The sequence below is a fragment of the Dipodomys ordii genome, unplaced genomic scaffold (assembly GCF_000151885.1).
Source record: "Dipodomys ordii isolate 6190 unplaced genomic scaffold, Dord_2.0 Scaffold37, whole genome shotgun sequence".
In the NCBI taxonomy this organism is placed as follows: Eukaryota; Metazoa; Chordata; class Mammalia; order Rodentia; family Heteromyidae; genus Dipodomys; species Dipodomys ordii.
The window spans coordinates 8,593,838-8,618,770 of NW_012267253.1; the positions used below are offsets into that span (position 1 = coordinate 8,593,838).

Here is a 24,933-nt window from a genome sequence, read left to right on the forward strand (position 1 = left end):
CCTTGCTCCCTCCCAGGTCGCCATCTTGACGCATGGCCCAAGATGGCGTCCCTGGAGTCCCAGAGGCAGAGCCCGGGCGCGCCAGTAAGGCCGCGCGCGCGTGAGCGGGTTTGGACGAGGGAGGGCGCGGCATGACGTCAAGACGTTTCCCCGCCCTCACGGCTCGCCCCGCCCCCCCCGAGGCCCACTCCACCTTCCTCCCACCCCGGGAACCCGGAAGTGGAGGAGGAGGAGGCGCGGCGGCTGTGGCCAAGCTGCAGACGCTGGCTGAGCCAAACCCGGGAGCGCGTCTGGGGTTGGGGGCGGGGGGCGGGGCTGAGCGGCCTGGGCAGCCCGGCCTGGCCGGGGCGGGGGAGGCCATGGCCTCGGCTGAGTTGCAGGGGAAGTACCAGAAGCTGGCTCAGGAGTACTCAAAGGTATCCACCGTGGGCGGGGAGCGAGGGGGTCCCTGGCCCTGCGGCCTCGGGTTGCTTTGGCAGCGACTTGTGTCGTGGGGGGACCCGGGGGGGGCATGCGAGCGCGCCCCTCCTCACCCCTCCTCCTCCTCCGTCCACCATTTCCATGCTTCCACCTGCAGCTCCCAGGAGATGGGGCCGGGCGGTGTCTGGTCCGTGTGCATTGCTGCAGATCCGAGCTGGAGTTTGATTCTCCCTCTCCTTGGCGTGGACTGGGATGCCGTGTGAATCCCGGCTTTTGCCTCGGGTGCTGGCCGGGGAGGGGCAGGGAGAGAGGTGGGGCCAGCCCTAACCCTCGAGGTTTGACCAGCCCAGGGGATGGGGAAAATCTGCCAGGCTCTCGTCCTGCTGGAATGGCTAGAGGATAGATATTTGTTCTACCCCCACCCAGATCCGTGTGGATAGATGTTTATCTACCCCCACCCAGATCCGTTTGTCTTTCCTGACAACTGTTTCGCCGGGGATGGGTGGTTACGAATGTATTCCATTCTGGTGCTTTGGCAGGATTCCGCCTGCAATGATTTTTGACAGCTTGAATGCTAGGGTTTGGTCCTTTTCCCTCTGTGGTCCTTCCTTCACCTGGCATAGGTTAAAGCATCCAGCTGGTGCTTCATACGTGTTGGATTAAGCAAAGTAAGGACCTGCCCTTTTGTCGCTGTGTTCACAGAACCTGCCTTTCTTGGACGAGGGTGGTGCAATTTCTCGATTGGTGTTTCTGCCTTATGCATATTCTGATGAAGTTATTAAAGTTGAATGTGACATCTTTGGAAGTTGATTCACCAGTCTAGGCTTAGTTTTCAATGAGCTTTACAATTTGGAGAGTTTGAAGCACCTTTTCCAAAAATCCCCCTTAAGATTTCATTGAAATGAATTTTTTTTAACTGTATTCTTTTTTTTTTCTTGTCTTCTTTTTTGTGTTCTGGGGGATCGAATCCAGGACATTGTGCTTTGCCACCAAACGCATATATAAAAGTCTGCAAGCAACATTTACACTCATCTTCACCATCCACTAGAGATAGCACACTTATTCCAATGTGGGCAAAACTGTTGCATTTCTGTTTGAAATTATCTTTAGATCCTGTGGCACAGTGTCAGTGGTAGCAAATTTTCACCCTTTGAAAGGAGAACTTCCTTATTTGAAAGAGCCAGAAGTTTAGAGCAAAGTCCATATGATGAAGTGGGGTAGGTGCAGGATGAGTGTTCAAATTTGTTTGTTATTTTTGACCGAAAGTAGTTCATGCATATGAAGTAATGGAATTGCTGGGGTTCCAGTGGCTTCATGCCTGTACTCCTAGCTACTCAGGAAGGCTGAGATCTGAGGACTGTGGTTTGAAGTCAGCCTGGACAGATAAATCTGGAAGATTCTAGCAAAAAGCCAGAAGTGGAGGTATGGCCTTGAGTGAAAAAGCAAGCAAGAGCAAAGGCCCTGAGTTCAAACTCAGCATTCAAAAAAAAAAAAGAAAAAGAAAAGTAATGCAATGGTTATTCTTTTCTGGTGAGTAAATGAGCTCAGACCGCAATTCCAAATAGAAAAAGGGGTTCCACAGGGTTCATTTATTATGGCTTGGTGAATGAGGGAGACTGAGTTGTTCCTGAATTTTCTGAGGTCACTGACTGATGTGGCCACAGGAAGGAGACTTCTGTTGGAAAAGGGGTATATTCAAAGTTAGATGTGGTCATAGAATTGAGGGTTGGAGGGCATGTTAAAGTTGTGTGGCTCACATGTTAGTTTTAACTGATGCTGGGGGTAATTGCTGAAAGTTTCTAATGGAGCTGAATTGGCTAAAAGTGAGGGGAAAGGCTAACACTTTCAGGTAATTCTCCTTAAGATGACCTTTGACAGTTAATTAGGGTAGCCATGTAGGAATACCCAAGAGAAAGATGTGCTGGGATAAAGAAATATTAAGGGGACTGTGATAGTAAGTCTCACAAACTTGGAGTCATCTCCTCAATAGAGCCAAATAGTCCTCATTCTTTTAGTTGCAATGTGAAAGGAACTTCAGAACTTAGAAGACGAGGCTGATTTCATGTGAACCATGCACTGGTGGCTCATGGTACTCGGGAGGCTGAGATTGGGAGGATCATGGTTCTAGGCTAGTCTATGCAGAAACATCAAGAGAGATTCCATCTCAATGGAAGAAGCTGGGTTTGTGGCATATGCCTGTCATCCCGGCCTCAGTGATGCCTGTGAAAAACCTAAAAGAAGGAGCTCACAGTTAGGACACATGCCTGGGCAGGAAGAGAGGTCCTATCTCAAAAATACCAGGATGAAAAAGGGCTGATGGCCTAGTGGAGCACCTGCCTAGTAAGTGCAGACAGAACTGAGTTCAAACCTCAGTCTGTTAAAAAGAAAAAAAGTCATGCATGTACTCTCTGTCAGTTTTAGTGCTTAGCAGTTTCTAGACAAGATCTATGTCCTTTGCATTCCTGTGCCCCTTTCCCTTTTTATTACCTCGCATGTGGCAGAAACTGTGGCTGATTTAGTTACGTTGTTCTTTTGCCTTATTCAGAATGCTAAGAAGAAAGGTTTCCTGTTAATCTATAGAAGGAAGCCTACAAATCAGGAGAAAAGCAGGCTTGATCCTAAACCCAAGGACATTTGCAGAACCTCATCTCAGCCTAGACTCCAGGAAAGGGCCCTTCCTTCCTTACGAATTGTAGTCATCATCTTTCCTACTGAGCAGTTTATACAAACCAAAACACTGTGCTCTGGAGGAGCTTCCATAAGAGTCTAAATGCAGTTAGATAAAGGATGAACTCTGGGGGTCAAAGCAGATGAGAATTATGAGGCAAACAAGTGGCTGAAACAAAGTAGTATGGAAAGATTAGTAAAAATGCAGAATAAGACTCCAGTAGTTTGGCAACTGAACCATTAGAGACTTAAAAAATACCAGGTTCAAGAGCTGAGCGTCAATGGCTCAGACCTATGATCCTAGCTAATCTTGGAGGTTGAGATCTTAAGATCACAGTTTGAAGCCAGCCTGGGCAGGAAAATTCCTGAGACTCATATCCACTTAACCACCAGAAAGCTGGAAGTGGAGCTATTGCTTAAGTGGTAGAATGTCAGCTGTGGGAGGAAAAAGCTGAGAGACAGCATTCAGGCCCTGACTTCAAGTCCCAGTACTGGAATGCATCCCCCGCGCCCCCCCCCCCAAAGAAAACAAAACAAAACACACACAAAAAAAACCAACAACAAATCATATTCGGTAGCGTTTGGAGAGGAAGAAGGTGTGTAGAGGCTGGTTTAAAATGTCAATGGGTAGAGTTGCAAGGGAACTCTAGCACGCAAGGGAAAGCTAATAAGGGCCTCAGTTACTGCATTGTAGTTTAATTCTTCCTTTATTCACTATACTCCTAATGACCTGTACTCAGTTCTGGCTCATTTGATTTTAGCTTGCTTTCCTTGAAGGAGCACTCTTGTCTGGCATCATGTGTGTAAGCATATTTCAGGGTCTTCCTAGTGTTTGTGTTACCTTGGGTCAGTGCTTCTAAAGTGTTGGTCCTGGCCCCCATAATCAGCATCTGAGAATGAGTTAGACATGCAGACTCCTAAGATCACCTTTGACCTGGACCTACTGAAAATTAGTAGTAGGACCTAGCTGTTGTGACAAATTGTTCTGTGTGCTGTATTAAGATGCTTTGTGTTGCTACAACAGAATTCCCAAGAGAGCTGATTTAGAAAAAGAAAAGATCACTGGGAAGGTGGCTTACTGGTAGAGTGCTTCCCTAGCATGCATGAAGCCCTGGGTTCAATTCCTTAGCGCCACATAAACAGAAAAAGCAGGAGTGGTTCTGTGGTTCAAGTGGTAGAGTGCTAGCCTTGAGCAAAAGAAGCTCATGGACTCTTGAGTGCCCAGACTCTTGAGTTCAAGCCCCAGGACTGGAAAAAAAAAAAAAAAAAACCCCAAAAACAACAACATAAAAACTTTAGTTTACAAGTCCACTTAGCATAATGTAACCTCAGTGAAGCCTGACTCAAATGTGCCTGGATTGCCCATGGCACCTGGTGAATGGCAATGGTGGGAACACAGCAGGATCAAGCACTTGATTATACATGGAACCGGAAGTAGAGAGGGACCGGGAGTCATGTGGCATCACAGCACACGTCCTCAGTAGCTTAAGGACGTCCCACAAAGAATCCCCCCCCCCCCCCCCCCAACTCGCTAGTTTACTCTCTTTGTTTTGGCTGTACTGGTTTGAACTTAGAGCCTTACTTTTGCTAAAAGGCACTCTTGTCACCGTCACCCCCACCCCAGCTCTTTTTTGTGCTTTGTTTTCACTTTCTGTTGTGATGTATACTTGGATTGAGATCTTCCTGTTTTTGCTTCCCATCATAGCTGGGATGACAGGTGCATGCCACCATATCCAGTTTCTTCCATTGAGATGCAGTCTCTCTTGACTTTTCTGCCTGGACTTGTCTAGACCCGCGATCCTTGTAGTCTCAGTCTCCCAAATAGCTAGGATTGCAGGTAGGAGCCACTGGCATCCAGTAAAGGTCCTTCTTCTTAAACGTATATAGTACCTCCAGTATGACCACGGAGGGACCAAGATTTTACATGGGGACCTTTGGGAGACACAACACCTAAACCACAACACATGCTAAACTTGAGTAGTATTCACAAAGCAGCTTTTGTTAAGGTTTGGACAATCTCTTTAGAGTTCCATGAGGCTGTGAAATACATTGGGGAAGCCAAATATCTGTTCCTTCTCTAACATTTTACTTTGCAATGGATACTTCTTAGTTATGATGATGATTGTCTTTGGGAACTTTTTTTTTTACTTACACTCTTAGTATAAAGCTACTTCTATTGGGAAAGGGTCAGTTGTGTTCTCTTGTGTTTGCACTCCAAATAGTAAGCAGAATCTGGTTAATCAGTCACTCTGCTGTAAAGGATCAGCCTCAGGAGCTAGGCTGGATGAAAACAAGAATACCAGCTTGTTTTTAACCTGGTGTCCTTGTATGTAGGATTCACTATTAAAGTTGGATTGGCAACTACAGTTTTGCGTTTTGTGCTGTCTGATGGAACTTTCCATGACATGAAAAATGTTCTTTCTTTGTGCTGTCCAGCAAGGTAACCATGTATTGAAATTAAGCACTGAAAATGAAGTTAATGTGGCTGAGGAATGGGATTTTAGATTTTATGTACTGTTAAATAATTTATTTATTTATTTATTTTTGGGTCCGGTCGTGGAGCCTGAACTCTGGGCCTGGGCGCTGTCCCTCAGCTCTTCAGCTCAAGGCTAGCACTCTACCACTGGAGCCACAGCGCCACTTCGGCTTTTTTCTTTTTGCTTATGTGGTGCTGGGGAATTGAACCCAGGGCCTCAGGCATGCAAGGCAAGTGCTCTACCACTAAGCCACCTTCCCAGCCCCCTGTTAAATAATTTAAATAGACACAGATGGTGATTGTCTACCCTGTTGGATAGTGCTAGCTTAGGCTCTAGATTGGAACATCACAGATGTTAATGTCCGTGTGACTCATAGGAAGATCTTGTTACACTGCAGATTCTGGTTTAGTAGGTCTGGGATGGGGCCTGAATCTGTTCCCAACTGATGCCCTTGTAGCCACCTGAAGACCAACTCTGAATAGTAAAGCCCTGGGGAGACAAGGGAGAGGCTATTCATCCTCTGTAGTCCAACTGACTTGCACATAGGACAGGAGGTGGGGTTTGGAGGTTTGTCCTAGCAAGTTTCCCTACATGGGAACAGGAATAGGAGAAAGGGTTTTATTCAAGAGAGGTCTGAGAGGAAGTTCTTCCTATATCAGTTACAAAATAACCCATCACTGGTACACATTAGGTAGCCTAGTGGAATTTAAATTAATTTAAATGACCTGCCTGGGGAGAGCAGCGGGCATGATCCCTAATCCTTTATTTGGGGTGGGCAGAGTGCCCAGGTGATACTCTTAGCACCTTTGAATATTTCAAATAATGGAACTGAAGGAGTTTTAGAATCAGCCAGGGCATACTGCAATAGTTTAGGTCTGCAGATAGCTTCAGTATTCTGAAGCTTTGAATTGGGTTTGGTGAGACTTAGAGTTGCCTATTACACACATTTCTTTGTAGTGAAGAAAAGCTGTATGCTTGAAGATTTTTTTTTCCCAGACAGTGTTGTAAAACATGTATAAGTGTCTAAATGTTCTGCATGAGCCTGGCGCCGGTGGCTCATGCCAGTAATCCTAGCTACTCGGGAGGCTGAGATCTGAGGATCATGGATCAAGCCTGCCTGGGCAGGAAAGACTCTGAGACTTTTATCCCCAATAAACCACCAGAAAACTCGAAGTGGTGCTGTGGCTCAAGTGGTAGAGTGCTAGCCTTGTGCTGAAGAGCTGAGGGACAGCGCCCACACCCAGAGTTTGAGCCCCATGACTGACCTAGAAAAAAAAATTAAGAAAGAAAAGAAAAAAGAAAAAAAATGTTTTGTGTGAATACAGCCATGCAAGAATGGTTCTGCTACAGAACGTAGTTGAAGGTTAGCTGAGAAATTGCATCATTTCTCATTTTCCACCAAATCTTTTAACAGTTTGTGATTAAAGGTCATAAATCCCCAGTTCTTAGGCCAATTATCCTGTCAGAGTTTGTCAAAGTGGCCTGTGGAACTGTCTAGAGAAGTGGCTGTATGAGTGACCTGGCTGAGGCTATTTAATTCCAGAATGACAGTCACACAGGGCAGGTAGGGCTTGGGTTACTGAAGAGTTCGACTCAGGGCTTTTGAGAATTCTTGGCGTCCAGTTGGACCATGAGGTTTGAATCATTTGGAGAAGAGTCTTAGAAAAAAACTGGAAAATGATGACAGTCTCTTCCATTATGTTTAAACTCCTCTTATATACAGTACTTAACTGGATTAAGTAGATAAAACCTTATTGAACTCTTTCTGTATCCACAACATTGATTTCTCATCATAAGCATGAAATACAAGGAAAATATTTTCTACAACATGAATAGTTTAAGGTGGCAGATAGGAGATGAAGATAAAAATCATAAACAAATCAGTAAATGTGAAATTTATGGCTTCTGAGTTAAGATGGAGCAGTTTAATGAGGTATCTTGCTACCAGTAGGTGCCAGAGGAACTGAGGAGCAAGCTCAGGTAGGCAATAGGGCACGGTTAGGGAAAGTCGTGGAGGAAGAACAAGTCGGGCCATTATTTCAAAGTCAAAGGTAAAGTTAGTCTGAAGATTGTAAGACAACGGCAAAAATGAGGTTTAAAACAATTAAGAGAATATCTGAGTTGGAATGCAGAGGTGCTATTCCTCCACCCAATGGAGCTTAGTGTGAGGCTGCAGGGAAGAGGCTGTGTTGTCTTCAGGAGGGTGTTGCTGTTTAATAGAGACTTCAGACTATATTCTCACCTCAGTATGCCTGAGAGCCTCCAGATTTGTGGAGACACTAGTGCCTACCTGGAGGTCTTTAACTGGATGTAAAAGAAAATCCCCAAGCCTTTGCACACTGTGTTAAGTGCAGGGAGGAAGGTGGGTCTTAAAGGACCACACTGAGCTCATTGGAGCGTTTGGCAGGCCTCTGGGTCAGCCGTGCAGCAGGAGTGACTGGTTCTGCCCGGCTGCAGGGAGGCAGCAGATGCCACAGAGGCAGTTCAGGGGGCACAGTCCTTTCTTAACCTAAAGAATGGAAAAGCATTTAGATACGCATTTCTACAAAATGGTGTTTTCTGTTAAATAGTTTGATTGAAGCCATATTTCACTTGTTTAGCAAGAAGTACAATTTTTTATAATCAGTTACAAAGTTATTATTTGTTATAATGAGATATAAACAATTCTTTGAAATTCCTTTTTTTCTATCCCTTCCTCCCTCCCTCCCTCCTTTCTTTCTTTCTTTTCTTCCTTCCTTTCTACCTTTCCCCTCTCTCTCTCTTTCTCTCCCTCTCCCTCTCTTTCTCTCTCTCCCTCCCTCCCTCCCTACTTCCCTCCCTCCCTCCCTTCCTCCCTGCTAGTACTGAGGTTTGAACTCCAGCCTTGCACACTTGCCTGGCTTCCAAGGCTAATGCTCTACCAATTGAGTCACACTTCCACTTACCCTTTTTGCTTTGTAAAAAAGTGGTCTATTCATTTTGCTTTATGTAGCCTTAATTATATCTTAAAATGTAAAGTGAGGTGTTTTTTTTTAATTACTGTGGTCTGTTCTTACAGGAAATAGTTTAGTAAATTTTGAGCTTAAAGCAGTTGCTGGGCACACAAAACATACTGGATCAGGTAGGACAGGGGTGTGAGATGACATTGCTCTCTTTGGCTTTGTGGACGTGAAAATACTAAGTCTGCCATTATCCGTGAGTTTACTGATATTGCTTAAAAAGTAGACTAGTACATGATGGATACTGCACTAGTACTTTCTCTCTTTTTTTTGGTTGGTCGTGGGGCTTGAACTCAGGGCTTGGACGCAGTCCCTGCGCTCTACAGCTCAAGGTGAGTGCTCTACTGCTTGAGCCACAGTAGTTTATTGGAGATAAGAGTCTCATGAACTTTCCTGCCCAGGCTGGCTTTGAACCGAGATCCTCAGATCTCAGCCTCCTAAGTAGCTAGGATTATAGGTGTGAGCCACTGGCGCCCAGCTAGTACTTTCCCATTTTGAACTCCAGAGCAGAGGTCAGCAATCTTTTTCTGTAAAGAGCCAAACAGTAAGCACTTCAGGCTTGAGGATGTGTGGTTTCTGTCTTGGCCACTCTCTTCTGTTATACAGTAGCGGAGATGTTGGAGTAGGGCTGTGATCCAGCACAACTTCAAAATGGATTACAGGCCAACTGGCCCTTAGACTTTGCCAACACCATTTCTAGAGGATTTGTGTCTATGCTCCTTTTTTAAGAGTAGGAAATGCCTACATTGCTCATGTTTTACTGTTTTATTTTCCGCTGTAAATGATAAGCTCTTTTAAAACAAGCACCACATCTTTGACTCCCATATCATTTAGAACAGTGCTTCAAACCAGACAAACTGTAATAAATATGCCTGTTGTTGCTGTGAGTCCAGTCTAACTAGAAGAGCTGTTTCCATTTGTGGAACGTTGTCTAGTTCAGAAAACGCTTTGACATAGGTCTCCTGTTTGGCTCACAGTAAGGAAGATAGGGTCAGGTCCATACAATAATACTATTAACTAAGTGGCTGAAGCATAAAAGGGCCAGTGAATTTCTCAAGTTTGTATTGTGTACAGCAAAGCAAAGATTTGGATCTGGTTTCTGTTGTAGTAGTGATCTGTAATTTTTGACTTTCCCAAAGTAGAAGATACTCATCTTCTTATAATCTTAAATTTTGTTTGATGTTTCAGTTTAAGGTTTACCACTCAAATGTTCCTGTCCTTTTGGCTTGGACTAGAGTCAGTTCTCTGTTCTCGGGAGCCTAATCTGAGCTATACGGAATTACAAAGAGTTTTTTTTTTCCCCTTTAGACAAGGTCCCGCTGTGTAGCCCAGGCTCTGGACTATGTAGCTGTGTAGCCCGAGCTGGCCTCTCACTTGAAATCCTCCTGCATCAGTTTCTTAAATGCTGGGATTACAGTGATGTGCGACCCACATCTATTAAAACCATTCTTTCAGTTTCCCAGAGAAGAAAAATCTGGTCATTTCTGGTCTCTGCTGAACCCTCAGATTATTAGCTGTGTTGAACTTTAATGTGTGTATAGCTAGTGGATTTTATCTTATAAAACTGCCAGTGGTGGTTATACAGATGTAAATATGAGTAAAAAACATCCAACAGTATAATTTTTGTGTACTTTATTTAAAATAACATTATATAGGTCAACTTTTAATACTGAACTATGGAAAGAAGCTCGTTTTCCTTCTCCTAGGGCTTTTCCCCCCTCACCAGCCCAATGCTTTTCTCTAACATAGCTTGTGACATAGTAGTCAATGTTGTCTAGCTGGCATTGTGAAGATGGAATCAAAACTGCCGAGATAGAAATTCAGCATTTCCACCTCCCTTTTTAGTGCCTCATCTCTAGAATAGAGATAATTAGAACTTTACTTCGTAGGACAGTGAGGATTAGACAAGGTAACACATGAAAAGTACTTGGGATGATGTAATGTCCAGTGTATAATGATCTTTCAAATGTAAGTGGATACTAAGATCATTTTGCAAATTGAACCTGCTTCTTAATTGCTTCCTACATTGCTGCTGCTGCTGGCTGATAATAATTGCCTACCATTCCTAAGGCCACTGTCTGTGATGACATTTTCATGACTAATATTAGCTACAGTGTCCCACTGGGTTTGTTGGTGACCTACATTTTGATGTACGTTTTCTGTACAATTCTTATCAATGGTTGTCTAACTGTATGAATTTTACAAATGGATAGCATGCCAGAATTTAAAGGAAAATGGCCTATTCAGTATTCTGTTATTTATTGTATTGTTTTTTATTTAGGGATATGATTTAGTTTCATATGAAGAATGGTGTATAGAAGTTGGAGACAGAATTTTAGACCCAGTGGTTTTTATTTATTTTTTTTATAAGTTTGTTTTTGAAACAGAGCCTCCCTTTGTAGCCCCAAACTAGCATTGGATTTTCTATGTAGCCCAGGCTAGCCTTGAACTCACAGTCTCACTGCTTTGGCTTCTGAGTACTGGAATCATAGATGTGTGCTACCATGTCTAGTTAGTCCCAGTTTTGCCATTGATTAATTTCATATTGTTGGGGAACTCAGCCTGTGAGTCTTTGTTCATAAAATGGGGAACTATAATAACCATTTCAATTACTTTGTTTATACTATGTGTTTATATTGTATGCATGTCTGTATATGAGAAAATGTTTAGTTACCGAAATATAATGACTCCTCTAAAGTAATTTGTAAGTGATATTCTGGTTACAACGGAAAGTTTTATATTAAAAATTTTTTTGTTCTCCCTGTTTTCAGCTTCGGGCTCAGAATCAAGTCCTAAAAAAAGGTGTTGTGGATGAACAGGCAAATTCTGCTGCTTTAAAGGTATGCAGTCTGGTCTTTGTGTTGTGAAAGGTTGTTATGTTTTAACATGCTGAAAACAGAGAATTCAGCTGGGTTTCAGGGTTAAAGTCCTACTTCTGATACTGATTCACTAGGAATAGGGGATGGAATTACTGTTATATTTTATTACCTTAGGTATGAACATTTTATTTTATTACCTTAGGTATGAACATTTGATTTCCTTCACTAAAAGCTATTAAAAAGTATGATTTGACTTTATCTAATGCATTTCTTCTGTACCTCAAGGCCTTTATTTAGCCCAGTGCATCTGGATGAATGGAGCTTCGTATCTGGTCATCCCCAGACAGCAGTTGAGAAGGCCGGATCACATTCATATCTGTGTCCCCAGCTCTCAGCAGATGGGTCCTAATAAATGGAATATGGAAGTCACCTAGTCCATTAATCTTGCCTTTAGTTGTGCTATTTAGTAGTAATAGCTCTTTTAATCAGAGCACTGAGGCATGTAATAAACTTGGCTTAGTGATACCTTTGTGTGTGTGTGTGTGTGTGTGTGTGTGTGTGTGTGTACTGGGGCTTGAACTTGGGGCCTGGATGCTGTCCCTGAGCTCTTTTGCTTAAAGTTAGTACTCTATCACTTAAGCTGTAGCTCCACTTCCCACTTTTTGTGGTTAATTGGAGATAAAAGTCCCTAGGACTGTTCTTGCCCAAGTTGGCTCCAATGGCAATTCTCAGATCTCAGCCTCCCGAGTAGCTAGGATTACAGGCGTGAGCCATCAGCACCTATCTGCTGAGTTATGCTTTTAAGTGGATAAATTAAATCCAGGTTATAGACTTCTTGACTAAATTTCAGTTAAATATACTGTCTCCCGCTGGCCATTTGCTTGTGATTTCTCTTTCTTGTTAGACAGATGGGAGTAGGACTTTTTTCTCTGGTGTCTTTCTGGAGAAGCTCTTCAACCACTGGTTGTATCCTGGTAGCTGCACTTAGGTAGCTCTGACCCCAAAACATTTGTGTGGCAAGCTTTGTGCTAAGTCTACTAGATCCATTATCTTTAAGTGTTCACAGCAGTTCTACAGTGGTTGATAACATTATCAACCACTTGCTGAGTTGTAAGAGAAATTAGGATAAAGTTCTGAAATGAATGATTGGTTGGTGGAGTTGGAGCTTCAGGCAACTTATGGTTGCCTGGTGGTAACTTATGACAATGAAAAGAAATTACTTTCTATTTTATTAATTCTTTACAATAATCATTATAATTATTGTCCAACTGACAGTTTGCCAATTCTTTTGGTGAGAATATTATGTTACTGTAGAAGTTCCTGGCAGTAACTATTATTCATTAATTTGACTTTCTTTAATTTGAGGTGTATGATAGTTTAAACCTGAATTGGACCAAGTTTACATTTAAACAAACAATAGAGAAGAAAAAAAATGCCTGCTTAATAGGAGTACGTCTTTCTGTCCTTTAGTCCTGCTTTCAACATTCAGATAATCTCAGTGTATGGACACTAGCTATAGATTTAGGTTGTTTTTATCATGGCTAAGTCATTGGTTTATTAAAATTTGATCTCTTAGGTTTTTTTTAAGTGCTTTTTTTTTCTTTCTTTATTTTTTTGTCTTTTTCAGTACTGAGGATTGAACCCAGGGCCTCATACTTGCTAGGCAAGCTCTTTACCACTGAACTACATCCCAACCTTAGCTTTTTATAATTTTTTTTTCAGTGAAAGAAATAAAAGTGTTTCTGAAACATATAGTTGCATATGGCCATGTATAGCTGATTGTCAGTGAACACAAAGTTATCAGAATCTCACAGAAAAATATACTTAGGATACTATTTTCTAAGTATTTATCTTTTTAAAAATTGTGTGAAACAGTATGCCTTTTAATGTCTCCATTTCTTACCCTGTTATGGTATTAACATTACAAAATAGCAGGAAGTGTTTGGATTCTAGATTCTGTTTTTATTTTCATCTAGCTTTAAAGTGAGTTGATGTAGAACAGCATCTGAAACTATCTTTTGTGTTAGAATGATACTGGTTTTTATCTTTGGCATATCAAAATAGTTAAAGATCAGTGTTGAAAAGACTTCATTTTGAGCTGGGAATATAGCTAACCTAATATGCAGGAGGCCCTTGGTTACCCTCCAGGCCCAGGCAGTGGGGAGAGTTTTTTTGTGTCTATTTTTTTTTAAAGGGTCTAACAAAGATTTGCTAATAAATCGAATAAAACAAGGAAAAATGAAAGGACAAGGAAAAGGCCCCTCTGGCACACAGAATGGGAGCTAGGAGCTCCTCAACGGACTTAAGTTCTAGGAAGATTTATAGAAAAAAAGGGAAATACGAACTTACTCGTTGTCAGTTTTGCTTACTGAAGAGTATCATTAGTAAGTCTGGGACTCTCTTAAAAAATTTAGATTTATAAGCCGGGCACTGGTGGCTCACGCCTGTAATCCTAGCTACTCAGGAGGCTGAGATCTGAGGATCGCGGTTCAAAGCCAGCCCCGGGCAGGAGAGACCGTGAGACTCCTATCTCCAATAAACCACCAGAAAACCAGAAGTGGCGCTGTAGCTCAAGTGGTAGAGCGCTCGCCTTGAGCTGAAGAGCTGAGGGACAGCGCCCAGGCCCAGAGTTCAAGCCCCACGACCGACCAAAAAAAAAAAAATTTAGATTTATAAATTTGTAGCCCCAGGTTTTGTGTCTGCTGTTTTCTGTTTAGTTTTAAATTTACTTGGTTTGGCCCACAGATGATTTTTGTCATTAAAACAAAGCTAAAAAAAAAAGTAAGAACTGAAAAGATAAAACCACAACTTGAATGCCCTGAAGCAAGAGATGTTGATTGTATTTTGGTGAAATAAGCATCACTTTTTTCATTTATTCTGAACCTCAAAACCCTCACTTGGATGCAGGAACAACTAAAAATGAGAGATCAGTCACTGAGGAAATTGCAACAGGAAATGGACAGTTTGACATTTCGAAATCTGCAGCTTGCCAAGAGGGTAGAACTACTGCAAGATGAGCTAGCGCTGAGTGAACCTCGGGGCAAGAAGAACAAGGTAGGTTCCATAATGGCAAGCTGGTATGACCCAGGCATGCAATGAAGGCACTGGTTTAAACAGAAGATTCTCCTCCAGATTCTCTGATGTTCTATTATTATATCTGGACGTAGGGTCCAGAACACAGGCATCTCCTATAAAGGTGTAGTAAGTAAACATTCGGGGCATTTTTATTCAGAAGTTAGTTTTAAAGAATTTATTAGCAGCAAACATATACTTAGTTCATTTAGCAGCTGGACTATATCAGTTTCTCCCTCAGCAAAGTTGAGACAAGGCTTTTAGGCCTGTGAGGATTAAATGGGTCAAGTAAAAGTGCCTAGGATATGTTTACCACACAGTATGTTAACACCTTTTCCATACCCATTTCCCTGCACAGAGAATTCTGTAGGGTGCTGATGTTCAAGGAAAGGGGAACAGAGAGGGTATAATAGGCACGTATTAGAGCTACCTGGGAATCTATCAAAATACACACATATGCCCCAAGAATTCTGAAAAACCTCTGGGGAAGAAATGGCCATCTCGACTCCACTCACCAGACTGTTTCTGTCCCTTCTGACTGTGTAACAAGGAGGTGTGTGTAGCACTTGTGCATTAGTTTTAATTAAAGCTTCCAAATTTGGAAACTCTAAGGGCCCTGAGTTTGTCATTCAGTAGCATATGTCGTGTTCCAGACCTGATGGATATTTAATATTTTTGGTTTTTATATGGCTTCTCCATTTTGCAAAGGGCTTTTTAATTTCAGATTGATATTGGATTGGTAGGTGACTTCATTTTAAGTGATGAGTGATGATACAAAGAAGGCAGAAGATGGTGACTAATGTCTAAACACAGTATCATTGTTAGACTCTCCCTTGAATATTTGAAGTTTGTGTATTACATGAAAACAGTTGCTCACTTTTTTTGGGGGGGGGCGGGGTCTGGGCCTGGGCGCTGTCCTTCAGCTCTTCAGCTCAAGGCTAGCGCTCTACCACTTGAGACACAGTGCCACTTGCAGTTTTCTGGTGGCTTATTGGAGATAAGAGTTTCATGGACTTTCCTGACCAGATTTTGAACTGTGATCCTCAGCTCCCAGCCTCCTGAGAGCTGCCAGCGCCCTGGCTTCATTATTAGATTTTAAATAGTGCTATTGTTCTCAGTAGATGATGTTAGTACTAGTAAAAAACAAAGGGAGAGGATTTTCATTATTTTTAAGTTTGTTTTTCTTTTTTTGTTTTTGCAGGCCTGGGCTTGAACTCAGAGCCTGGGCATGGTCTGTGCACTTCTTTTACTCAAGGCTTGCATTCTACCACATGAGCCACAGTGCCACTATCTGTCTTTTCTGTTTATATGGTACTGAGGAATCAAACCCAGGGCTTCATGTATATCAGGCAAGCACTCTGCCACTAAGCCACACTCCCAGCCCTATCTTTGAGTTTTTTCCTAGTGTTTTTAGCAATAGTCTCATTTACAAGCTTATGTTTGTTAAAAATTCATAAATTGATGTGAACTTCTGAATAAACGTAACTTTATGAATGTTACTACCTAACTTACTATATTTCTTAAAGGAGTTTAACAAGTCAGACTTGCAGAATTGTCAAAACTCTCTTTTCCAAGCCTAAAGATCATATTTAAATGGTGTTTATTAGTGTATTTATGGTGTTAGCCTTCTGGGTTTGTTCTGTTTCCCAATAGTACTACCTATAAATTGCTCTGAAAAGAATAATGACCTTCTATGTTCTTCTCTCTCTCTTTTAAGCTTTCCTGCCCTTTACACTATTTGCAGTTACATTTGTGTCCCATAGGAAAAGTTAAATGATGGACTGTGTACCTTTTGCAGGATTGTTTGGGAATGGTGAACACATAGAAGAGACAAGCTACTAAGGTGATAGAGAATCTGTGTACCTTAGGATGTTTCTCTAAAGGATGAAAGTTATGTGGACATAACTTATTCTTTCCATCAGAAAAGTGGAGAATCTTCTTCTCAGTTGACTCAAGAGCAGAAGAGTGTCTTTGATGAAGATCTACAAAAGAAGATAGAAGAGAATGAACGGTTGCATATACAGGTGACAAAAATCTATTTTCCATGTGCAATCTGAGAAGTAGAAAAAAATAATACAAATAGTATGTTTTGTCTCTGTATAGGTTTTTCATGAATCCCACAGTCTTTTAAGTACAACTGTCAATGTCATTTTCTTTCCCTGTCCTTTATTCTTCTTTTCTCCTTTCCCTCTCCCTTCCCTTCCTCTCTTTTTCCCTGTCCATTTTTGCCTAGACTGGTCTTGATCATGTTCTTGCTGATCTGTGCCAATGGAGAAATTGGGATTATAAGCATGAGCTATCACGTCCAGCCTGTTAATCTTAGTTTCAGAATCTTATTAAGAGATGGAACTTTCCCTATTTTAGGAAGTAGGAACTCGTGATTAAAAGAGGTGCATGCTTTGGAATAGGCTGTCTATGTTTCACATTTACTGTGAGACATAAATTACAACCTTTCAAGCTGTTTCTGCATGTGTAAATGAGGGATAGCCAAAATATATCTTCTGATATACACTGAGATAATACCTGTGGCTTTTGCATAGAGGACATATAACCATATAGCTGTTACTCAGTGAATAATCACTGCTATTGGCTTTCTCATTTATATGTATTGGTACTTCATGAGAAAAAAAATGGTCTTTCCTTTTCAGTTTTTTGAAGCTGATGAGCAGCACAAGCATGTGGAAGCAGAGCTGAGGAGTCGCCTGTCCGCTCTGGAGACAGAAGCAGCCCAGCACCAAGCTGTGGTTGATGGCCTGACAAGGAAGTACATGGAAACCATTGAGAAACTTCAGAATGACAAGGCTAAGCTAGAAGTAAGCCCCACTGTTTGTGAGAGCATGGTAAAAATTAATCTAGGCCTTTGAAAGTTGTCCATGTTGCTCTGTAAAGCACAGTTAGTTGTTTCAGGTAAACTTGTGGCCTGATTATTTCTCAAGTGTGCTTCAGCTGTAGCCTAAACTGTCTGCTTTTCTTTTCCTGGTAAACTTTAGGTAAAATCTCAGACTCTAGAAAAGGAGGCCAAGGAATGTCGACTTCGAACAGAGGAATGGTATGTGGAAACAAATCTAGGGCCCTGAAGTGAGAACCTGAGTTTTGGCTTTTAGCTGCTCCTCTGCTTCACATTCGAGATAAGATGGGAGTAGGGAATCTGCAGGGTCCTCCTGCACTCTTTGGGGCTTCAGCATGCATATACATAAGCAAATGTATATGCATATATGTATATGTGCATGTATGTGTATGTATGTATGTGCATGGATGTATATATATAAACATACACACATACACAAATGTACAACGCACATATATACATTTGTATGTATACATGTACACACATAAATATGTGTATTTATATATGTATATTCACATATATGTGTGTTTATATACATATATTCACATATATGTGTATATATATATATCCTGAATGGGGGCTTGAACTGAGGGTGCTCTCACTCAACTTTTTTTGTTTTGCTCACAGCTGGTACTCTACCACTTGAACCACACCTATATTTCCAACTTTTTGTTGGCTGGTTGCAGATAAGACTCTTGCATTTGTCTGCTGAGACTGGCTTCGAACTGTGATCCTTAGATCACAGGCTCGAGTAGCTAATATTACAGTCATGAGCCATCTGGCTCTTGACTGGGCCTTAGAATTCTTGAGTGGCTTGTGCTGTAGTCACAGCTAGCAGGTGTTTGGGGCATGGCAGGCATGTTGTGGGCCTCTCATACTGAAGACTGGGTGCTCTGTCAGACTCCCCTAAGTAGAGGTATGGAATGCGAACAGTAATCTTTGTGCCAACCCTTTTCTGGTATATTTTGAATAAAATAGAGATTTTATAGGTTAGAGATGTCTAAATTTTAATATATTACTTAGAAAGTCACATTAAGGTCATACATTTGTGGTACATGACATATTTTAAGGTCTTCATAATACTTTGGATTTAGTAGACTTGGTCAAGCGAATTTACTTCAGTTCATTGCATTGGTGGAAATAAATGCAATAAAGTAGATGTGTACTTTGTGCTGATAATTGAACCAAAACAGAAACTATTAGCTTTTAATCTGACAAAAAACCTCTGATATAATACTTAAAGTAAAACAAAATCCTTTTACAGTGATACTTGAATAAGCATTTATTGTGTAAAAATAAAATTTGTGCTTTTGTTAAGTGGTTCTGCTTGAGGAAGGAAACTTAGGTTTGTGTAACATATTGAGACTGTGATAAATTCCTTCCTTCAGAAGCCTTAGGTACTTAGGAATGGAGGTGTGATATTTCTCTTCATCTTTATTTTGGTGAGCTGATCTGGGGCTCAAACTCAGGGCTTGGGTTTGGTCCCTGAGCCTTTTTGTTCAAGGCTGGCATTTTACCACTAGAGCCACAGTTCCACTTTCCACTTTTTGGTAGTTAATTGGAGAGAGTTTTATAGCCTTTTCTGCCTGTGTTGGCCTTGAACTGTGATCCTCAGATCTCAGCCTCCTGAGAAGTTAGGATTATAGGTACGAGCCACTGGCGCCCAGCTTTTCTTCCTCTTTTAACAGCAGTCAGCATTGTGTCTCCAATATATGGCAGAGTTATGGAGGTAACCAATGACGGTTCCCTGATTGTTTGTAATGTGGGTTTGTATCTTTTTCTCTTTCAGTCAATTACAGTTAAAGCATCTTCATAAAGATCTGTCAAGTAGATTAGAAGAATCCTTATCAATCATCAATGAAAAAGTCCCTTTTAATGATACAAGTAGGTATTTGATACCATTTTATATTATTTCTAACTCTGAAGCTCTCTGTGGTAGGCAACGAATTAAAATGATCTCTAATCTCCTTGGCAACAAAACAAAAATAACTAAATTGGCCCAACTGAAGGTTGCGTTCTTTTTGTTCTTTTGATTAGCTTTGGCTCTTATATTTCAAAGGGAGATTTAAAATGATCATGTAACTACTCCAGAGCCAGTCATCTTAGAAATTGAAATCCAAGTGCATTTTTTGTTTGCATATAATTATGATAGTCTAAGGTAAAAACCAACCTTCACATAAATTAGTTGAATATTTATATAAGTGGAGTGGTTATTGATGGGGAAGGGCCTAGTGATAGGAAGCTAGTTGTTCATCCTAGGAGTGGTCTGGCCAGTTAAGCACTCATGAACAACAGAAAAGCACTTTTCAAAAAGTGAACATATGGGCTGGGAAGGTGGCGTTTGCCTTGCATGCATGAGACCCTGAGTTCGATTCCTCAGCACCACATAAGCAAAAAAGAAAAAAGCCTGAAGTGGCACTGTGGCTCAAGTGGTAGAGTGCTAGCCTTGAGTTGAAGAGCTGAGGGACAGCGCCCAGGCCCAGAGTTGAGGCCCCATGACAGACTCCCCCCCAAAAAAAGAGTGAAGATAATACCTTACCTAAGTAATAGCTTCCAAATTTGTAGTCTTTAGGCAAGAATTCAGAAAAACCTTGAAAGCAAAGAAAATAGTTGTTAGATTTTGAAACTTCTTTGAATTACTATAATTTCCTTTTTCTACAATCACATGATTGAACTTAATTTTCACTTCCCCTAAATTTTTCTTAGGAAAGACCTAAGCAGAAGGAGAAAAAGACAGAAAACATCCCAGGAAAATAGTACTTTGATTTAATTCTAAAATCAACACAGGTCGTTGTTACCTTGGAAACAACACCTGTTTCTAGCTACCGTGTCAGTTGAAACCATACTACATCCCTTTGATTCCTTGGATTTGAAACCTTGGCTTTTTTTTTTTTTTTTTTTTTCTGGTCCTGGGGCTTGAACTCAGGGCCTGGGCACTGTCTCTGAGCCTCTTTGTGCTCAAGGCTAGTGCTCCACCACTTGAGCCACAGTACCACTCTGGCTTTTACTGAGTAGTTTATTGAAGATAAGAGTCTCACAGACTTTTCTGTCCTGGCTGGCTTTGAACTGCAATTCTCAAATCACAGCCTTCTGAGTAGCTAGAATTATAGGTGTGAGCCACCAACACCCAGCTCCTTCAGATTCTTTTTTTTTTTTTTTTTTTTTTTTGTGAGTCATGGGGCTTGAACTCTGGGCTTGGGCGCTGTTCCTCAGCTCTTCAGCTCAAGGTGAGCGCTCTACCACTTAAGCTACAGTGCCATTTCTGGTTTTCTGGTTGTTTATTGGAGATAGGAGTCTCACGGTCTTTCCTGCCCGGGCTGGCATTGAACTGGGATCCTCAGATCTCAGCCTCCTGAGTAGCTAGGATTACAGGTGTGAGCCACCAGTGCCTGGCCTCCTTCAGATTCTTATAACTCCCTTTTGACTCTCTTTTGGAGTTTTCCTTTTCTAGTACTAATTGTCACTTAGTTACAGGTCCTTGTCACATCACATCTCATGTGTGTTACTACTTTCAGTCCCAAAATATTTACAGAGCACTTGCTAAGTGCTCACATGGGGAGGTAGCATAGGGGCTAAAAAATTATCAATAAGGATCTCTACCTTCTAATAGAGCAGAGATATAGAAATACCTGCATGGAAAATACAAACTCTCTTATGCCATGAAAAACCACTTAATCTGGTGGGTGACTGAGGAAGCCTTTTCAGAGGAGGCATGTTTTGAATCAGGTTGGTGTGCATGAGTAGGTTTTATTGGGCAGAGAAGAGAGAAAACAGCCAAGGAGTTTCTTGAAGGGAATTGTATGTGGGATGAAGCTGCTGCCATTGCCTCAGGAACAGAAGTAAAGAATGGCAGCTGGCTGGGGTGGGTGGGATGTGGAGGGCAGTGACAGTTTCGTTCTGTGAGGCGGGAGGGTAGGAATGTACCCTAAAGATTGAGGATTTCATCCACAGGGCCCCCAGGTTGTAGGAGAGTTTTCTTAGCTAGGGACTGTCCAGATGAGATTTGTGTACTGTTAAGGTTTATTCACCTATAAAACATAGACTGCCTTAGAGTGAGAGGGAAGAGACCAGGGAAGATGACAGTTCTGGTGTGCCAACCTAGAGACTGCAACCTAGGCTGGCAGAGAGGTGCAGATGATTTTGTGGAAGGAGAAAGAACAGCTTGTCCTGTCGGGGAGGCAAGGGGAAATATGGTAATTGACAGAAATAAAAGGTATGTTAGTGCTAGGCACTGGTGTCCAGTTGCCACCAGTAATCCTAGCTACTCAAGAGGCATCATGGTTCAAAGGCAGCCAGGGCAGGAAAATCTATGAGACCCTTATCTCCAATTAACCACCAAAAAGCTGAAAATGGAGCTGTGGCATTAGTGGTAGAGCATTAGCCTTGAGCACAAAAGCCCAGGGACAGCATCCGGGCCCTGAGTCAAACCCTAGGACCAACACACACACACAAAAAGTTTTTCATCACTAAGATCAAATACTTGTTATTAATTTAAAAGGATGAGAAGTTTGTTTTCATTCGCTTTTTCAGAGGTTCAGTCCATGCTTGCTGGCCTCCGTTGAGTTTTGAGCCTGTGGTAAGCAGGCTCATTCAGAGGTTCAGTCCATGCTTGCTGGCCTCCGTTGACTTTTGAGCCTGTGGTAAGCAGGCTCATGGGAGCACATGGTGAGGAAAGCTGCTCAGCTCATTGCATTTGGGAAGCAAAGAGAAAGGAAGGGGCTGGAGATCCTGGGATCGCTTTCAAGGACACATTCCCTGTGGCCTAACTTTCTTGTATTTGGTCCCACCTGCTTAAAGTTCCACTTTCTCCTAGTAGTACTACAGGCTAACAATCAAGTCTTTGATGGGTAGGCTTTTAAAGGACATGTAAGGTCCATATGGTTAACAGTAGAGGAGGCTTATGGGAAAGATGATGGGTTAACTTGATTGTTGAATGTTCTAACAGACAACAGGCAAAGAATGGACACTATGGGCTGGATAAGCCCCACTGTGGAGAGGCAGGAACAGGGTATGCACAGCACAAAGGATCCTCAGTGAACTCTGTCTCAGATATGGGATGGGAGGAGCTGTGCTGGAGAGAAGCTGGGAAGTAGGGTGGAGAGACTCAGAGAAGCAATGGTAAGAAAGGCACCTGGGTCTGGGACTGTTGGCAACTCTGAAAGGACTAGTAACCTTTGAAGGTTGTTTTTCCATGTAGTGTGGACACCAGATTGCTTACACAGGGACTAGGAATGCATGGACACTGGGAAACAGACAAAACAAACTTGTTTTTCAACAATGAGAACGAAAGGAGTACATGAAGGCAGAGAATCAAGTACAGCACAGCAAAAACTGTGGAGACACTTGGGGTTGCATCTTTTAGGACACTAGTAACACTAGAGATGGAAAGTAGGGGGAAGGTGTACATGCCTATAATCCTAGCCCTCAGGAGGCTGAGGCAGGAGGCTCACAAGATCAAAGTCAGCCTGGGCTACATAGAAAGACCCTGTCAAAAAGATCGAAAGGAGGAAGTGACAGATAGGCCTGGTCCAAAGCAGATGAGGAGCCGCTATTGTGAAAGGCCTAGGAAGAGAGGTAGCTGAAGAACAATATGTGACACATGGACTCGGGGGCTCTAGATTATAAGAAGTACTAGTAGGGGAGGGCATTTTATCTGTGGAGCCGGAGAAGAGATGAGGAATGGTAGTGAGGGTTTCAGTTTGAAGAGATTGGGAGTAGATGTAGTAGGAAGTAAGATAGGGACACAGCAATGAATCCTGGATTGCTAAGTAGAGTCAAAGCCCCTCCTGAAATTAGGTAGAATGCATTGTAACAGACTTTGTTTTGGTTTTATGTTTGCAAAAAGCATGGTTGAAATGATAGGCCAGGCTGGGGTGGAGACAGAAGCAGGGCTATAGAAGGGCTGATCGAAGAGAGGTTGAAGGACAGAAATTGAACTAGGAACACCTAGTCAGGTTGTTAGCAGTGGCTTTCTAATTAGAGAGCCCTGGTGAGAATGACACAGAGACTTTCACAGTGAGGATTTGGTTCAGATCCTTCTGACAACATCTGGATGGTAAGCAGGTGTGAGAGCTGAAGTAGTGAGGAGATGGTCACTGAAATGAGGGTGCAGGAAGGATGAGACCGGTGTTAGCAAGCCGTCAGAGGCTCATGACAGACTGGAGCGTGGTGGAAGACTGTGAGAAAGACAGTAAAACCAGCCCCGGCTAGTTAGAATTGAATCACTGGTAGCAGCAGACAGTGATAGGCTTCCCAGCATTGTCATGTTTTGGAAGCAGAGGTATTTTTGGAGCATTATGAACGACTGGATGATAACCAGTCAAAGAGAATGACAAATGACAGCAATAATATCATGTCTTCTCAGTAATCTTGATAAGCCCCAAAGAAGCAGTTGGATGATTTCTTAGAACTGGAAGCATGCATGTTAGGTTTTCTTTTAATCCTGAAGTTAAAAAAAATTTCTGTAACTATTACTTTACATGAGGAAGCACTGATTCCATATATAAATTCTGTTTGTACTTGTGACTGTGTCATTGGTATTTTGAATTCTCATGCAAAGCTGACTTTGCTGCAGAACATGTATTATTTTGCAGTTAAGCTGTTTTTCTATGCATGTAAAGTGAGAGATTAATGTGGCACATTTCTGTTTTGCAGAGTATAATCAGTATAATGCACTCAACGTCCCACTGCACAATAGAAGGCATCAGGTAAAGAATAAAGTCCATGTTCTTGTGTTCAGCCATGTGCGCTCCAGAAATAAGAATTAATGTGCTAATACATTGCTTTACTTTCTTGTCCATTTATTCTTGTTCATTTTTTAAAATAGTAGTACTTTTCTTTGTACATTCATAAGTAATACTGATTTTTATTGTCTCCTTTGTCTGTTAACAAATTAGAGGATGCCTTAATTTTTGGACACTTGTTTTTTCTTTCTTTTTGCCTCATTTATGTGCATAAAGTGCTCTGAGCCATGCCCCCTGTCCTGAGCTGTGCTTTTCTTTTACGTTAGTAAATCTTCTATGTCTTAGTTTAGGTGGAGCCGGTGTATTTGTCAAAGCTAGTGTCCTTCTAATTTACTTAAATAGGAGAATTAAAATTTTAGTGGGAGGAAATGAATTTAAATCAGGAAATACTCATCCTAGACACCAAATGTTTTCCTCCAGAAGCCGACTTAATAAAATTTTAGAATGATAATTTGATAGTTGACTTTTTATACTTTTCATTTAAAGCTGAAGATGCGAGATATAGCTGGGCAGGCCCTGGCTTTTGTTCAAGATCTTGTGACAGCTCTTCTGAACTTCCATACCTATACAGAACAGAGGATTCAGATTTTTCCTGTTGATTCTGCCATAGATACTATATCACCATTGAATCAGAAGGTAAATTTAACCTAGAATACTTCTTGCCTTAAACAAGTAGGGAAAACAAATAGGGAATTAATTATTTTCATACTATTTCTGTCCACTAGCTAAGTACTGTGGAGGACATGGAAAACCTGCCACCAGTTATGGCTTTACTGTCAAAACAAAGTATGACAAAAATAGAGTTGCTTAAGAAATTAAATACTAGGGAACCTGCTAAAAGACTTCAATGTCAGTGAGCCAGTGAGTGGCTATTAATTGGAATGGGCTTGTCAGGGAGGGGAGATAAAA

At 41.8% G+C, this 24,933-nt stretch overlaps 1 protein-coding gene across 3 annotated transcripts in view; it reads left to right on the top strand.

The window, feature by feature from the left end:
• The first annotated feature begins 263 nt into the window (after window positions 1–263).
• The window catches only part of Ppp1r21 (protein phosphatase 1, regulatory subunit 21), a 65,433-nt gene continuing 40,763 nt past the window's right edge, over window positions 264–24,933 (top strand). Inside the window, exons 1-9 of one of the 3 annotated variants that reach the window (XM_013018006.1) lie at window positions 264–416; window positions 11,314–11,382; window positions 14,269–14,415; window positions 16,356–16,457; window positions 17,082–17,246; window positions 17,424–17,482; window positions 19,071–19,165; window positions 23,936–23,988; window positions 24,511–24,660. In XM_013018006.1, the coding sequence (XP_012873460.1) occupies window positions 360–416; window positions 11,314–11,382; window positions 14,269–14,415; window positions 16,356–16,457; window positions 17,082–17,246; window positions 17,424–17,482; window positions 19,071–19,165; window positions 23,936–23,988; window positions 24,511–24,660 (897 nt within the window). In that variant the 5' untranslated portion in view covers window positions 264–359. Of the gene's footprint in view, window positions 417–7,056; window positions 7,129–11,313; window positions 11,383–14,268; window positions 14,416–16,355; window positions 16,458–17,081; window positions 17,247–17,423; window positions 17,483–19,070; window positions 19,166–23,935; window positions 23,989–24,510; window positions 24,661–24,933 lie in introns of those variants that run through there. The other 2 variants (XM_013018007.1, XM_013018008.1) reach the window with 2 other exon arrangements.